At 39.0% G+C, this 17,322-nt stretch overlaps 1 protein-coding gene across 1 annotated transcript; it reads left to right on the top strand.

Annotated features, from left to right (window-relative positions):
- The first annotated feature begins 2,902 nt into the window (after positions 1-2,902).
- KDELR2 (KDEL endoplasmic reticulum protein retention receptor 2) lies at positions 2,903-15,196 on the top strand. Its single transcript, XM_075179685.1, has 5 exons — positions 2,903-3,187; positions 9,966-10,066; positions 12,016-12,174; positions 12,914-13,166; positions 14,482-15,196. Exons 1-5 carry the CDS (start codon positions 3,097-3,099, stop codon positions 14,514-14,516), a joined length of 639 nt encoding a protein of 212 aa, XP_075035786.1. The 5' UTR covers positions 2,903-3,096; the 3' UTR covers positions 14,517-15,196.
- The last annotated feature ends 2,126 nt before the right edge of the window (positions 15,197-17,322 follow it).

Genomic DNA, 17,322 nt, shown 5'->3' with positions numbered 1-17,322 from the left:
TACTGTTTTGTAACCTACAATTGTCAAACTACTGCATTTTTCATGCATTTTATATGCATATTTCTATACTGCATTTTTTTTAATTGCCCATGTAAACTTTTTGTATTTATAGAAACCATGAGGCTACATACACACTGGCCTTTGGAATGTGTTTTCTAACACGTTAAACCACAAGTACAAATGCATATAAACCAATCTTTTTAAAAATGAGACAAAACAGGGAAGCCAGACGCATGTGGAAACGCCTATTTTATTTTTTAAAATTCTTTTTATTGTTATCGCTTTGAAGCAAAGCAATACAGAATGAAACACTGATGAACATAATGTTTAGATAGTTGTGTATGAAACAACATTATGAAAAATAATTATGTATACACCATATAGCAGTAAGGTGTTTAACATATATATCCGTATTTAGTGTATATATAGGAGAACAAGCATATATATATATATATATATATATATACATATACAAAAGAGAAAGAGAAGCGCCAAATCATAGTGTGATATTGCCAAAACAGAGCAGTGATCAGGATAATTATCAAATTGGCCTCGTACCAAATGTAAGAAGTAAATTAGCTTATCTGAGAAAATATCCCTCTGCGGTCCCCAGATCCTTTTGGTGCAGATTAAGGAACTCCAAACTAAAACTCAGATAGAAAATAGCAAACAATAGTGTAGTGCGTTTACAACAGAAGTAAAATAACATAAATTTATTCATAAAATTGTATCCATAAACAGCAAATCAATGCCCGTACATTGAATAAAATCAAATCAAGCTTATCTGTGCACTGTGATCATCCACTGTCCAAAATATATCTCGCCATAATCTTGACCCATTATTCGCTTCATTAAGTTTTTTCATCTTTAATCTCCTATTTATGGGAGATTGTAGTGCTATTTGAACACATTGTGTTTGAAAATAAAGTTTCGTGTTCTCTGTAAAGCTTTATTGATCAAATTGCAACGGAAGTGATGTATTCCTGTAAAACGGAAGTCATCCGGACAGTCTGAAGGGCGGAAGTGAGAGCGGGGTAGCGCTTCTCACTGGCACTGGTAACTTCCGGTTTCCGGTATTCCCATCGTGAAATTGGTGAGGAGCGGGCATTATAAAAAGAAGGCATGTTCCGACTGGTAGTATTCACCCTTTTGATAAAGTCTAGTAGACGAAACGCGTCAAGGGATTTTCTGATGTGCATCTGATTTGATCTGTCGGCTGAACACGCATTGTCGCTTGTCACCAGAGGGGCTAAGGAACTACTATCTCCTGTTTGTGTATTGGTGTAAAGGAGCCAGGATCACCAGTGGATGGCGAGATCTATATTGGACAGTGGATGATCACAGTGCACAGATAAGCTTGATTTGATTTTATTCATTGTACGGGCATTGATTTGCTGTTTATGGATACAATTTTATGAATAAATTTATGTTATTTTACTTCTGTTGTAAACGCACTACACTATTGTTTGCTATTTTCTATCTGAGTTTTAGTTTGGAGTTCCTTAATCTGCACCAAAAGGATCTGGGGACCGCAGAGGGATATTTTCTCAGATAAGCGAATTTACTTCATATATCTGGTACGAGGCCAATTTGATAATTATCCTGATCACTGCTCTGTTTTGGCAATATCACACTATGTTCTGGCGCTTCTCTTTCTCTTTTGTGTATCTAGGTTGTACATCTGCAAGCTGATGTTTTAAAGGGAAGCAGCCTACTGTATGTGATTTTTAATATTTGAGCACAGGTTTTAAACACGTGATCATTGGTGTTTGCACTGAGCGCCGTTGTCTTTTCACATTTCTGTAATATATATATATATATATATATATATATATATAAAACGCACTTATGAGAACAATTGGAACGCTTCAAATAGAAGACAATGATATATGCCTAATGTGCTCCACTGCTGCCGTGTGGGAAGGTACCCCCATTTTACAACAGAATACGCGGGTCATCCAGGAGTAAACACCTTGTAGAGAGGTGTTTCCATGGCACACCGCCAGTGGGTGTGGCCAACATGCTTTGGGGCGTGGCTATAATTTTAGACAGTTCTTGGCTGCTCTCCAACTCTTCCTATCCCCATCATATACACGGGCAATGCTGCCTGCACTACTGTTAGGGGCACACAGCTCTCCCTTTTCGAGCAGAGCTGTGTGATGTGGGATATACCTCCCAACTGTCCCTACAATCAGGACCCTGATTGAGTGTGTCAGAACAGTTGACAGACTGTCCTGCTCTCTCCTACCTGTTCTTGCTGCTTTCAATACATGTTGGGGAGAGATGGCTGTGAACAGTGCAGACAGAAACGATCTGCACACAAGCTGCAAAGTGGCTGGTCCCAGGGCAGGGTCCAGCCACCTCAAGCATACAGTACCCCAGGCTGGGAGGGGGGTTTCCAGGCACTATTTTAACTGCGCTGACATGCATTAAATGCAATTAACTGGAACAATAAGAGTGAGGAATAACCACTGCAGTGCAAAGCAAGTTAAACACACCTAAAGATACAGCTACGTGTGGTCTGATTTAGTACACGTATTTTTACTTTCACAGCTATTTAGATGCATTAGAAATACATTTCGGATATAGAATTTTGTAGCCTGTGTTTGTAAAGTTTTCTAAATTTCTGATATATAAAAGTTAAGCACTATGTCAGGCTTGGACAAGCTGTGGCTAACTGGGCCGTGCAGAATCCCCACATGATGCCTAACCCTCCATTAGGTCTAATGTGTGGGGAGGGGGGGTTATATAGACTTCACTCTTTACACTGAAAAAATGTAAAGACCATTCTGGGATAGCCCCGCCCTCTCGGGGGGCGTGGCCACGCCACGGGACAGACAGGGGAACGCACGTTGCAGAGGAGGGAGGACACACGCGCGTCACTCTGCCTGAGCGCTGTTTCCCGGCGTGCTTTGCGTCCGCTGCAGATAGGCCACGTCCCCGGGCCACGTCGCTCGGCGCTCGCCATTTTAACGGATTGAAAGCAGCGTCTGCAGCGTCAGAGCCAGTCTCCACCGCCCCGGGTCACCTCTGCCCTCTCTTCTCCCCCGGTCACCGTACAACCCTTATCCCAGGCTACCCATCTCTCCTGACACAATGAACATCTTCAGGTTAAGCGGGGACTTGTCCCACCTGGCAGCCATCATCATCCTGCTGCTGAAGATCTGGAAAACCCGATCCTGTGCAGGTGAGTGCAGCCTGCACCCAGAGGTGCCTGTGTGGGTGGGTGCTGGTGGCAGCTCCATGGCTCTCCCACTGCAGCAGATGCTGTGTATTTACTATACAATGCAACTTTATACCGACCCCTGATCTATTTCATGTGTAACTTGTGCATGCACAATTACTGTAACAACTGTATTTATCTCATTGGTTTGTGCATTATACAGTGAGTTCTCTGCACATATACTGTCTCGTTATTGCCATAGGAAGATCCCACAAAGTAAGATCTTTAGATACAATGTAATAATGCTTAAATGCATTTATTCTTAGGGTGTAGGATTTTTTTTTTTTACTTCATTTATTGAAAATATTCAGTAATATTCTATTGGAGATGACCCATGTCATCATAGAGGAGCATTCTCAGGACTTTAGTTCTTCCACTCAGGAAAATGTCATTATGTAGCTTATTTTCAGTCTGATAAATCGTGATCTATTTAAGGATGTGTGTGTGTATGTATGTATGTGTATATATATATATATATATATATATATATATATATATATATATATATGTGTTAATACAGATGCTGAAGGTGTAAACTGCTTTGTATTTTGCTCAGTTGGTGTTTTTGAGTTTAGACAAAGTAGAGTTTTGTTAATTGCAAATGGTTTGGGACTATGCCCTGTTGTTTGACATCAGTCAGATAAAACAGTGCAGGGTGAGTGCTTCCTCATGCTGTGTATTATTGTGCATGGTCATCACTTGCACTCACAGCTGCTTGATGCATGTGCAGGAGCCTGGAAGTGAATGAATCAGTGCCTGGTCTAAATGATAAGCTCTGGCTTGAACTGTGTGAATCTGACGTGGCAGCCGGCTATAAGGCGTGGTGAGGCCGTAATCCGTCAGATCCCGTTATTACATGTCAACCATTAACCCCTTCCCTGTGGTAGATGACTGAAATAGTTTACAAGGCGCCCTTGCAGCCCTCCCTGGATTTGGAATCTCTCTCTGTGTACTATATACAGTGTGACAATATTGGTGAAGAGTAACAGGGCTGTTACTAAGGATGCAGCCACATCATCACTCGTGTTATTGGTTAACCGATAGTGACTTATTTTCATGCTGCCTACCTGCTGAGATGTTGGTTACAATGAAACCCTAAAATTGTAGGGACTCTTAATAGTATGTTCATTTGACATATGCTTAAATATGTCCATTTTTTTTTCTACTTTATACTTAGTGACTTGAATGTTTTACCACTGAAACAAAGCACATAGCTCCCTTAAATAAAAAAGAAATAGTGTATGTGTGTATGTATATATGTGTGTATATATATATATATATATATATAAATTTTTTTTTTTTTATTTTTTTTTCCACTATCCTGAAGTTGTGAGTATATATGTAACATCTATCCATATAACCCTGCAATTATCTAGTTCCTATAGACAGGAACATTCAACATGTTTACAGCTTTCACTGAATGACTTTTGTCTTCCATTGTGGAACTGTGCTTCTCTCTAGTTCTCAGTGGTATGTCACTTCACTTCCCTGCAAAGCAGTTAGCTGTGTTATCATTTAACAGTGGGAAGTGTGCATGGCACTGTTGGGTAACAGGAGGCCCTAGGGGGTGGCATGTGGCACTATGAGCCTTCATCTATTGGCCCCCAGCTATTGTAACAATTGTATAAAATGCTTTCTGATGATATTACAGCTAGGTTTCTTTTTCTTTTATTAAATAGAGCAAAATAAGTCACCAAGTAAGACCTAAATTGCAAGGCTGTTGTAGAGACAAAGTGGACCTGCCTTCAGTGATTCCACATGAGATAAATGGAAATAAATATTTAGGCTACATACCCAATGATGTGCATTTAAAAATAAAAAAAGTGTTATAACTAGTATAGGCATATCAAACACTTTCTACTCTTTATAGAGATGATTGTTTCAAATGCAAATAAAAAAAGAAAATGGGTATGGTGACACTATGTTGAATCATTTTTAGTGTCAGATATGTTTAACCCCCCCCCTCCAATAATAGTGTAATTGTAGTCTTATTTCAATTATTCTGCAATGTGTGTACTATTTATCTCCTCTCTATTAATTAGCAATTGATATATATTAAGTGATTGTAGGATTTAATTGGACATGCCTCTAAAAAGTTGAATTGAAACAGTCTCAGAACTATGGCCTGATTGAGGTATAATTACTTATATGGCTTCCTTTTGACATGTTCTGTAGAATTAACTTACTGTGGTGTCAGGTGGGTACTTGGTACACTAGTGCATTTTCATGTAGAAAGTGGTAGACTTCATGTTGCTTCAGTGCTGAGATTAAAGTGAGAGTAGCATGCTCCTACCCATCAAACTAGAGTGACTGACTATGCTCAATGCAACACTTTCTGAATAATTGTCCCCCCCTTAGGCCTTGTCACATGCCTTCTTTGTCAAATATATACGTTTTACTTGGACATTTCAGCCCTTGGATTAGTTTGGTGTATTATGTTTGTCTTAGTACAAAGCCATGCACACTTTGTTGTAATGCTTTTACATATTTTAAAATGTATATGTCTGGCTGAATTTTGTTCAATATCGGCACTATGCGTGGCATTAATCGTGGCAGCAGGAGTTACTGCTCTGCTGGATTCTCTTGTATACAGCAAATAAATTAGCAGTGCATTCAATATTTGCATTGCATCTGACTATATTTAATTGCCTGCCTGCCCCCCTTTTTTTTTTTTTTTTTCCTGGAAGCTGTTCATGGAGAGGTGCTTACACTACTTGTTTTTTGTCTGACTATTATTTAGTTGGCAGCGATTAATTTTACATCTTTATAAATTGTGCTGGGATTATGCTTATTGTGGCAATTAATCCGCTCTAAAGACAGTGCTGCCTTATATGATTTTTGCACGTCCTGCTTTGAGGGGTGAACCAGTGTTTGCAAGGATTCCACCTACCAACTCATTTCAGTTCTCTCTTGTAAATAGTTATCTACCCTTCATGGACACCCCCCCCCTCTTCAAAATGAACATCATAATCATCAAGTGAGTCTCTTAGCCAAGTGGCTTCTTATTTGCGTTATTGCTGTGCCTTGAAGTGTGTTGCAGAATATGAGGTGGTTCCTGAGGCAGGTCCAGTGACTTGCATAAACTTGCTGTTTCCAAAAGAGGGCTTGGTAACCATGCATGCATTGTATTTATGACTGACTAGTACAATTTTAAATACAGTTGCAAGTTTTAGGTTTATAGAAGTGATCAGCACTAAAGAGATAATGGCCATCTCCTTCATATTGTTACACATGTGGAAGGAAGGTCCATGTGGTTATAGTACTCCCCTGTTTTAGTATCCCCTTTTCTTTGAATTCTTTGTAAAGTGGTATGATGAGTGTTGCAGTGACATCATTATTTATACCGTTGATTGCAGTACGCTGTAGATGTGTGCAGACTATGACCATTGTAAAGAAGAATATCAGCGGGTGCCAGTACTTTATTATGTATTCTAATTATATTCAAGTCACCATTCTGTTTTAGAATAACTCTTTAAAATGTGGCAGGGATAATTTAGTGTTAATGTAGTTCAAGTTCTATTGTTAATACAAGCTTTCTTTTCTGTAGCTATCTTTCAATACGATTCAATGGAATGCCATGACTATTTCCAATTTTGTATGATTCTTTTCGTTGTCATGTCTGAGAATATTACAGATCAGAAAACATCTAAAAGTATTAACACCAGTCACCAAGCAGCAGGTCCACTGCATTACATTCTATATTTTCCCTAGAACTTCTATTGAAATTGAGTGTTTGATGGGAGAAGGTCTTCTTGCTGAGTTATTGAACTCCAATTTCTGCACTAAAGATTTAAGAAGTGTGCATTTGGTGTAGTTGGTGTTTCTTTCCGTCACCTGTGTATTTCTTGATTTCAAGTCAATAATGCCTGCTACCTTTATGATTTGTGGCCTGTGAGTCTTAATCTAGATGTTTTGTATGCCATATTTTAAGAACAATGAAATAATGTCAGGGACACCAGCCTATGCCTGCTCCCTGATCTGTTAACTTATCAAATAATCAAACAATATATCCCCTCTATTTTATCAGAAAACCTCTCCTGACTACCTTTACCTGTCAAAAGCCACATTTGTGACTTGGATGTTTACTGTAAGGGCCATCCCAGGATTCCAGCACTCAATCTTACACTTGCCTATTCCTAAGGTTACAGATCTAACAAGACCCTTCTGCACCACAGCCACCCACTTCCACACCTCAATTGCTACCATCTACATATAAGGCTTGTAAACAGCCTATTACTTACCCAATTGTGTACACTCTGTGCTCTGATAGATAAGAGTTAACAGTTCCCACCCTGCAGTGGCGCACCCTTCGTTAAAGAAGTGCCCTACATATTGGCACTGTACTATACAGCGGCCGCGGCGCTGTCAAAGAAGCGTCTGCGGCGGTGCTGTATTGTATACAGCACCGCCGCGGACGCTTCTTTGACAGCGCCGCAGCTGCTGTATAGTACAGTGCTGGCTAAACGGGTTTTTTTTTCCCTTTGGTGGAGGAGAAACACCCCCCCCCCCCTTAAAAAAACCTCTGTGCGCCTCTGCACTGGTATTTAAAGGGTTAACGCCGCCAAACAATCAACTTCTAAACATGCCATGAATTAGTTTGGCAGAATAAGGACAGCACTTATTAAATTGAAATTTAATATACAGAAAAAAGTGTAATGATTACAGATTATAAAACCAATTAATAGGATGACATAACTTGCAGCAAAACATTTAAAATAGAAAGGAGAAAGTTTGAGTATAAATTTGCATACAAGTTGTGTAATCTCTGCCAAGGGAAATTGACTTGCAATATGGACAGTTTATAAATTTATGATTTCCCAAATGTCTGACAATATCTTGTACATGGTCCCATCCTTTAAAGACACTTTTTTCACCTTTCGCCTCTTATTTGGGTGGTCTCCATAGGAGGTCTGTGGCCGTTTAATAACCACAGTTTACATCTTCCCTGTTTAATACCCCAATTATAAAAGGTAACCTATCTTTTCTAGGGAGGGTCACATAGACCCAATGTTATCATTGGTAAATTTGTATTGGATTTATTAATCTACAGGTACCAAACAGAGGTCAAGTGGATAAGTTGAGCTGAATCTTATATTTGTCTATATAAAATATAACAAGCTATCATGTGGTCAGAGCCCATGTCTCTTGGTGTAAGACCCCCTGCTAGCTTGATTCCTTAAAGCCTCTTTGGGTGCCAAAAACCACTCCAGTACCAAGACATAGCTCACCCCACGAGGCCTTTGAAACTGTTCAATGCCCCCTTAAGGTGACAGTGTTATCTTGTAGTCCTTGGGTCTGCTAGTACCCTGTAGGGCCACAGAATAAACACAGGCCAGTATTCCTGGCCTCACATTGAGTTAGATCATTATCTATGTGAGAGCAGGTCTGTCTTTGAAGTCATTTGCATCCCACAGAGTAACACAAATTATACATGGATTAATTTGCTAGACAGTAGTAACAACACAGCTGTATCATTAGAGGCTCAAACAAAGTGGTTGACTGATGGGTTATTTGTGTGGGTTTTGTTTTTCTTCTTTTGGGTGTTCTGTCCTTCCCCAACGCAAACTAAAATCTCATTTAAGACCAGTTTTCACTAAAGGTGCCACACACTTGCTAATCTTGCTTCATGGTCTGAGATTAGAGTGGTATCATTTTTCAATTGGGCAACTTGTGTGGGTTGTTGTACAGTTAGTTGTCCAGCTCTTGGGTCAGGTGTCTGGATTAGTTATAGCATTGCTGTGGCCTATTGGTATTGTTGATTTAAGGGGTGGAACTAACCAGGCTGTAATTGGGCATTAAATTAGTTATTTAGTAATGACCAACATTGGTGAAATTGGTCATTTGTTGTGTTTATCATTTTTTTTTTCTCTGAACAGTAACTGTCCATACTCTACTTTTAAAATGTTACTTACCCTCGTCTGGAATATGTTACACAGTTTGTTTTCCATTTCAGTTGTACTAATGTGTTTTTATGCCCTTTGCACTTGGAGCAGAGTGAACCGTTTAATGTGGAATAAAGTTTATAAAGAGGCTCATTCAGTTACAGATGAGTGAAAATGTCAAAACTTCTATTTCTTATTCAGATTGTGGACATGACACTTATGTGGAAGTCACCCTCTTTATATTTTATTTTTTTAATTCTACCTGGACTTCTCCCCTACTCCCACCGCACCACAAAGCAAAATGAATTGACACTGGAATCATCCTAGCTCTAGTAATAGACTGTAAACTCCACAAAATTACAAATACTGTTCATAGTGGGAAAGCAAAACTCAGATTGTGCTGACTGGGAATTCTCGCAAATGTCTTTTATTGCCGCAGAGCTGTGTGCTTCTCTCTACATACAATCTATGACTCTGACGGCCAGTTAGGTTGTTTTAGACCAATTGCCTTCAAATCGCTGTACTTGAGTCCAGTAAAACGTCTCATCAAGAGCCTTCCAATGTTGACGGGCCAAATGCTGACAGCTCTGGTCAACTGTGATTTTTGCCCTATAAGATGATGTCAGGCCACTAAACTGTAATAAACCTTTCTGATTTGTCCACACATATTTTAGCACCAATAGTTCTTAAGAAACCCAATCTAGACTTAACAATGTGTGCATTAAATTTTCTTGTTCTGTTTTTCACATTGGTATTCTGTAATACTATGGCTGCATATTTTTGTTATCGTTGTTGTTCAGGATAGGTATACTTCCAGTTGGGTTTTGGTTTTTATAGTTTTTTAATCTTATTTTTTGCAGGTATTTCTGGAAAGAGTCAGCTGCTCTTTGCGATGGTGTTTACCACCCGGTATCTGGATCTCCTCACGTCGTTCATTTCTTTGTACAATACTAGTATGAAGGTAAGGCGTTGACCATTGTGAGTGTGTGACACAAATGTGCTGCGACCAGTCATTAGCCTAACTTGCCCCAGAATAATCCCAATTTCCAGTTGCTATGGGTTACAGCACATCTCTACAGTATCTAATGCATTATGAAATAGACTTGCTGAGATTTCCCTCAAGTTCACCTGGTCTCTGAGTAAGGACAATGGTGCCACCACTAGAATGACCTCGCCATTGGCTGCCATCTTCCTTACTACTTTTACTTATGACACAACCGACAAGAAATAATTGAGATTGCATTTTTTTTATAAGGGTATGTCTAAAGAGCAACTATACTGAACGTCTTATGCCTCATCTACTATGTAAATGGTAGTTAATTTAGAAAAATGACTGATTTAAAAAGGAAAAAACCCTGTGGGGGGAAAAGTGATTTTGAAGCATGTAAATGAGGGGTGGGGGGGGGACAGCTGCAAAAAAATTAAGAACCTAAGAAATTCTATCTTTTTAGTGATAAATCAATCTTGCTTACGTGGTCTTAAGTCATGCAAAATGAATGTACCTGTAGATTTTGTTTGGCAGCATCCCTGGTATGAAACGGGGAGTGCACTGTTGTGATAAGTGCAGACTAGTATTTGATTTGTCACCTAAGGTAGTTTTTCCTCATTATGTAACAAAGGGATAAATGTTCCCGGCATCAGACTGCAGGCTCATCTGGGGGAGAGATCTGCATGTAGAGAATGTTGCAGTCATTACTCATCCTCTGCTCTCAATAGCTATTCAATAAGCTTTTATGATGTTGGGCTGGTTGGCAATAAGGGAGTGTATGTATTAATACATTTCTGACTGGAGAAACACAAACGTCTGTTTTCATATAATGGAGCAGAAAATGTATTTCTGCTGCTCTTGTTTCTCCCAGAAAAAGAAATGTAACACCCCTTTTGTAATTTGTTTAAAGCTTTGAAGGCATATTATACCGACGACTTGTGTATTCTGAAAAGTGACTATTCTACCTTTGTTCACGGTTGAGGGGATGGTTCCATTATGGAATATATGTACATTCTTTCCTTTTACAGCAGCATGCAGTAAGGCAGCTTACACTTTTGTTTGCCTGATTGCATTTATTGATAAGATGTGGGTAAAAATTAGAATAATTCCTCTTCTCCTTCTATAAGCACTGAAAGGCGTGAAGCCAGTTTTCAGAACGTTTTGCATATGTTTTTGAAAAGCTGTTTTTCTGTGAAGTTCATGTAAGGGAATGGCTTTAACAATGAAATAAGAGGAATATTTAAGTACTAATGGAGTCATAGGTCTTGACAACTAAGCAATGATTTACATTGTAGCATTGTGCCACATCAATTACTGATCGAGGAGCTGGAGGTAGAACAATGACTCTAGGTCTATTTGGTGTGTAAGATAACATAGTATTTTCATTCCCAGTCATCATAAATACTGCATACCAAACATAACAGCTATGTGTGCATGAGTTCTTCTCTTACTGCCAATGGATTTATTGTATTGAAGAGCTGCTCATATGGCAGATTAACACGTTTTATGGTGTAATGGGTGGCACTGAGAAGAGTTTGTCAGACATCTGCATCCGTGATGGCCAACGTGTGGCCCCCCAGCTCGTATTAAGTGAGTGGGAAGGATGTGTGGGCTGTTTTAGGTCAAGCGGAAGGTATGAGAGGTGTTTTTGGGATAAATGGGTTTGTTAAGGGCATTGTTTGGGAGCACATGTGAGATCTATTCTAAGGGCATATAGTTTATTTTTTTTATTATATACCAGAGAGTGCGCAATTAATTTTGTTAGAAAAATGGCATACTTAGTAACCAGTGTAGCTAAACATCGCTGGTATAATCCTGGCCTTAAGGCAGTTGGTAAAATCTAGTTCATTAACTGCCATTCAACCTTTTTTTGTTTATGTAAATATTTTGAGATGTCTGTAAAAACTTTAATTACTTTTCAGCTCATCTACATTGGCTGCGCATACGCAACAGTCTATCTGATCTACATGAAATTCAAGGCCACGTACGATGGGAACCATGACACATTCAGAGTGGAATTTCTTGTTGTTCCTGTTGGTGGATTGTCCGTCCTTGTTAATCACGACTTCTCTCCCCTCGAGGTACTATCTGGTTTGTTTGTTTGTGAAATCTTAGACTAGCTTCCCACTGTAATTACATATATGGGTGCTGGGCATACATTGGTCCGCTCACAGTAGAGCATTTGGCTTGTCTTTCCGTGTTTACTTGTTTAGTTTTCTTTCCTCGTCTACTTCCGTCTGAAGGACAATAACCAGTTTGTCATTGTGTGTATAATTTTATATGGTAAATTAGATAGTGATGTGATTACATGTGTGGGTTAATGTATGATATAACCTGTGTTATTAGCTCACTGGTGCTCTGTAATAACAGGAAAAACACATTTTAGTGGAGACTTGCATTGAGAACTTAAAGGTCTTTACCACTTTGCTGGCAATGTAGCTTGGACATGCTAGGAAAAAAGCCAGAGAAAATTATGTAAAATAACTTTCTTTGGCTGGTGGGATATAGGACAAAGTCAACAGATCACATATATACAGGGTAATAATGAATCTTGCACAGACTGATATACTTGGTCATAGAGCATCACCTTACAGATTCACAAACAAATCTGTGTGTGGGGAAGGGGAGTTGTGTTCACTCTCGTCTGCTGCCCTCGTTTGAACACATAACAAATTAGTCATTTGTTATTGAGGAAAACATGTAAAACGGTAACTACAAATGCACTTGTAAATGATGTAATAAATGTACATAATAAAAAAAAAGAGCAGCATAACTCTTCTGACTTAAAACCAAGATGTCGGTTTTTTTTTTCTCCTGTAGATCCTATGGACCTTCTCCATTTATTTGGAGTCCGTGGCCATCCTGCCTCAGCTCTTCATGATTAGCAAAACGGGTGAAGCGGAGACAATCACTACTCATTACCTGTTCTTCTTGGGCTTGTACCGTGCCTTATATCTCTTCAACTGGATTTGGCGCTATTCCTTTGAAGGTTTCTTTGACCTGATCGCTATTGTGGCAGGTGTGGTGCAGACCATCCTGTACTGCGACTTCTTCTACTTGTATGTTACAAAAGGTGAGTGCGTTTCTCTTAGCAGTACATGCACGATCCTAGCGTAACCAGCTCTTTCCGATTTTTAAAGTCTTGGATAAACATGAAAGTGAGTTAAGTTAAAAGGCCACTAACATCAAAGAAGACATTTACAATATTTTCCCATAGCACTCAATGTAAGTTTGCAACGGCCTTAACATGAATCAGGTTCCCGGTATTTTATTTACTGCTCTGCTATAGAAAAAAAAAAAACTTGCATCCTCCTTTGTGAATATTTTGCTGACCTTGCCACAGAACTTGCTCATGCCGCGTTTTAGATGAATTGCGATGTCTTCCTGGATCATGAATTCGTTTCACGGTGACATGCATCAGTGTTCTGAAAGGAGCAAATCTGTCAATGTGCTTGTCCAAATTAGCCTTCTAAAATACAGTGCATAGGTTTTGCTATATTTTGCAACTATACGGAAAGAAAGCACTTCACTCTTATCTTAATAAATGTTCTTTGCTTAATTGTGCCTAGTACTGAGGAATGCGTATGCTAGACATGGGGTTATGCGATCTCTGTACAGGCTGAGTACATTCAGGAAATGTCTTCATCTAATGGCCGGCCCATGTTGTCATTCCTCAATTTATAACCTGTCTGAGCCACAAGATCACAAGCCCACTTAGTTATTCCTGTGTGATAATTCTTACAATGCAGCACTGACGCCAGGATTTTGGAAGGAAGTTTGGGGGGAAAGAAAAGTCTGTAGAAGCTTTTAAAGCTATGATCTTATTTACCTTGGATAAAAGAAAAATGTAAAAATGGATTGTTGGAGAATTAAGCCTTCTGTATGCTTTGTGTAATGGGTACTTGATAATTATAGAGCAACTAGAGTTTCCTAGTGATTTTTGCGTAGTTGATATCGCAACTGCAAATTTATTTAACTGGGTTATTAATCACACCTCTGCTTACACAATGTGTCACTTGCCACACACAGTAAACGCAGCAATTTTGTGGGCTAAGCCAAGATTTAAAATGGATTTTGATGGCAGATAAGAATCGTTTGGCCCCATCTAGTCTGCCCAATTTTGAACATATAGTAATCTCAATCTCTATTTGATCCTTTTATTCTTTGTAAAGATATCCTTGCGTCTATCACTAGCATGTTTGAGGAACTAGTAACTAACACTTTTTGCCTCGTGCTTCAGTAAAGTCGGTGTTTCCTACTGAACAGGTAGAATGTTGGTTCAGCTGACAAAATGGCTGCTGCGTCTGTGGAGTTGTTTGTCCTCTTCAATGCATTTTAAGCTTACAGTTTTGGAAATTCAGTACATTCATACTGTTTTCTCTTTGCAGTACTAAAGGGAAAGAAGTTGAGTTTGCCAGCATAAGTGCCAAAGACCAGCAGCTGTCGTCCTCACCATTCGGACAGAACAATCCTTACTATAAGTGAAGAAGTAAGATGCGTGAAGCAGAGTCAGACACTACTTTTATATGCAGAACTGCCCTTTTTGCTGCCGGAGAGGCCCAGAACGGAGTGAGATGCCAGCCCCTCCAACAGCAAAGTGGTTTAATAAGTGACTCTCGGAAACCAGCTGATTTGTTTTATGCATCTTGCCTTCCCTGTTTTTTATGATGTATAAAGATTTTTTTACATAAAAGGTATACTGTAATAATAGATCCAGTGCGCAGGTCCAGTTCAATAGTTGTAAAAGTGAAAATTTTTGTGCAGTTTACAACTAGGTTCAAGTGCAAAATTTCTTTCTTTTTTTTTTTCTTTTTTAATTCCCCCAGCCCCCTTCCTCATCCACAGTTACTGGCTTTTTTTCAAGAGCTGTTGATTTATATATTTTCTTTGTTTTGAATGCTATTAGTCTGTTTGTAATAACTCCAATATTTCCTAGTCATTCCACTATAATTTATTTTCTCTTGGGTGAGGTCTAGGGGGGCTGCTTGTTCTGGAATTATCACATCTATTTCAAGGATTTTTTGTTTTTTTTATTTTTCCTGATTCCGTTTAAGTCACGTTTTCATGAAAGATTTCTCAGAATAAAGCATATGGATCACGGTATGTTGTCAGCATGTTGCAGTGTACATGGCCGTTATGGGATTGGGTACCATTATACAAAATAACCCCCACACTTTTTGAATTTTATACATGTTACCAAGTGTATATGTAGGCGGTTTTTTGTTTTTGTTTTTTTTGGGGATTTATTCAACGTAAAGAATACAGAGAATGATTAAAGAGGAGGAAGTGCCATTAAGTAGGCCAAAGGAACCTTGTACCTTTCACAAAGAAATCTGTTTAGAACCAACCTTTTTTCAGAGTGACTTCTTCTTTTTAAGACGGTCCCTAACAAGTGACACATAGGACACTAGTGCTGGCAGTTAGTGGTTATATTGGTGCAGGCACTATGTTCTGAATCCTTTGTCGGATAAACAGATGTGGTCTGTCATGCCCATTTCACCCTTTAGTACACTAGTGGGTCACTTGTGACTCCAGCTTTCAGACTACAACTTTGGGCATCCACAAAAGGGGCGCTGCATCGTGGCCACAATATAGCCATCCCCCTCCCCCCATTCTCGCTACTTTTTGGAATCTAACCATGCAGTACATTCTGTATTAAAAGGAAAATGATATGAAATATCAATGGGTTGAAGTAAAAATATATGTTTAAAAAAAAGAGTGTCTTTTTTATTTCTTATTTCTGTGTAGCACAAACACAACTTTTGCTTCCTTGGAAATCAGTTGACAAATGTTTTTTAATGGCTGGTGAACATGACATTGTACATATCATAATTTCACAACTTCTCTACAGTTGTCATGGCTTCGCATCAACTGGCATTTTTCTTAACAAACCACCTTCCCCATAGTGTAGCAGGAAGTAATCTGTCTCTTCTGTTCCGTATGGGATCTATGGAGAGATGTCTGATCAGTGCGCACAGCGATCTTATAAAAGTGGAAGAGAGTAGGCGCTAGGGAGAGTAAAGCATTTCTTACTTTGGACCTATTCTGTCATCTACTTTGAAAAGATGGTTGTGTGTATTACAACAGTGATAATTATCTTGGCGACGAGCATAATTCCAACGAGAGATGTGGACATTACAATGCTGATATAGCTGTTCTAGCGATATAGTAAATGTAGACTTACAGAGAAAGTGAAAGTAAAAATTTGCACTAAGATTGGAATGTCGGAAGTTTAATTCTAGTCACTTAAGATTGCGGCAGTAAGATTGCTGGTCTTTAGGGAGTGATGCGACCACTCGGCTCCAGGATAATGTACATGTGTTAATACAACACCTAAAATAAAAAGCCTAGCGGGTCTGGCTTATAAACACTTTTAACTGTAGCGCTGCCAAAGTTAAGTGTTTATATAAAAAAAAAAGAAACTCACCCCTACGCTTATTTTAGCTTTTATATTAACCGTTGTACATTATCCTGGAGCTGAGTGGTCGCATCGCCCCCTCAAGACCAGCAATCTCACTGTCGGAATCTTAAGTGACTAGAATTAAACTTCCAGCATCCAATCTGTTTCAAATTTTTACTTGCAGAGAAAGTGAAAGTCTACATTTACTACATGTTGCTATAACGGCTATCTACATTGTAGTATTTACATCTCTTGTTTGAATTATACTTGTTGCTAATTCGCACCCTACCCCTTTGCAACAGTGTTTCTGAATAGAGCTTCATGATCTTGACTTGAGCATTCATTTTCCTTCTGTTCAGGTGCCAATATAAGAAGCAAAGAACAATTTAAAATAATGCCTGCGTGCATATTGCCTTAGGAAATCTGACGCAAAGCTGTCAAATGATATATCGCCATATGCTGCTTTACATAACATGCTGTGTATCCTTGTTGCTGTTCTAACCCAGTTACATGTAACATAGGCTGTGTAGTCATAGACTGATCACCTCTGCTCTGCATAAATGTAACTCAACCTATCTTTGTGTACTTTTGCAGCAATGGTGAACTTGTATATCTACATCCAACATATTTCAAAATGCAACAGTGGCTTGTTAACTAAAATAAAACAAATCACAATTACTTGATGGGAACGATTGCATATTCTGTACTTGAACTCCGGAGTGACGGTTTCTAACCAGAAAACAAAAATTCCTGTACTAATAGTAGTTGGTACAGGAATTGGTGAGTCACTCTTGTCACTAAATAGTGCACACAAGTTCCTGTACACACA

This window comes from Mixophyes fleayi, chromosome 7, assembly GCF_038048845.1.
Source record: "Mixophyes fleayi isolate aMixFle1 chromosome 7, aMixFle1.hap1, whole genome shotgun sequence".
Taxonomy (NCBI): domain Eukaryota; kingdom Metazoa; phylum Chordata; class Amphibia; order Anura; family Limnodynastidae; genus Mixophyes; species Mixophyes fleayi.
This window is presented reverse-complemented; position numbering and strand designations above follow the sequence as displayed.

Coding starts and splice junctions, on each gene's coding strand:
- KDELR2 (XM_075179685.1), top strand. CDS start 3,097: ATGAACATCTTCAGGTTAAGCGGGGACTTGTCCCACCTGGCAGCCATC. Junction 3,188..9,965: donor GAAAACCCGATCCTGTGCAG/GTGAGTGCAGCC, acceptor TATTTTTTGCAG/GTATTTCTGGAAAGAGTCAG. Junction 10,067..12,015: donor TGTACAATACTAGTATGAAG/GTAAGGCGTTGA, acceptor ATTACTTTTCAG/CTCATCTACATTGGCTGCGC.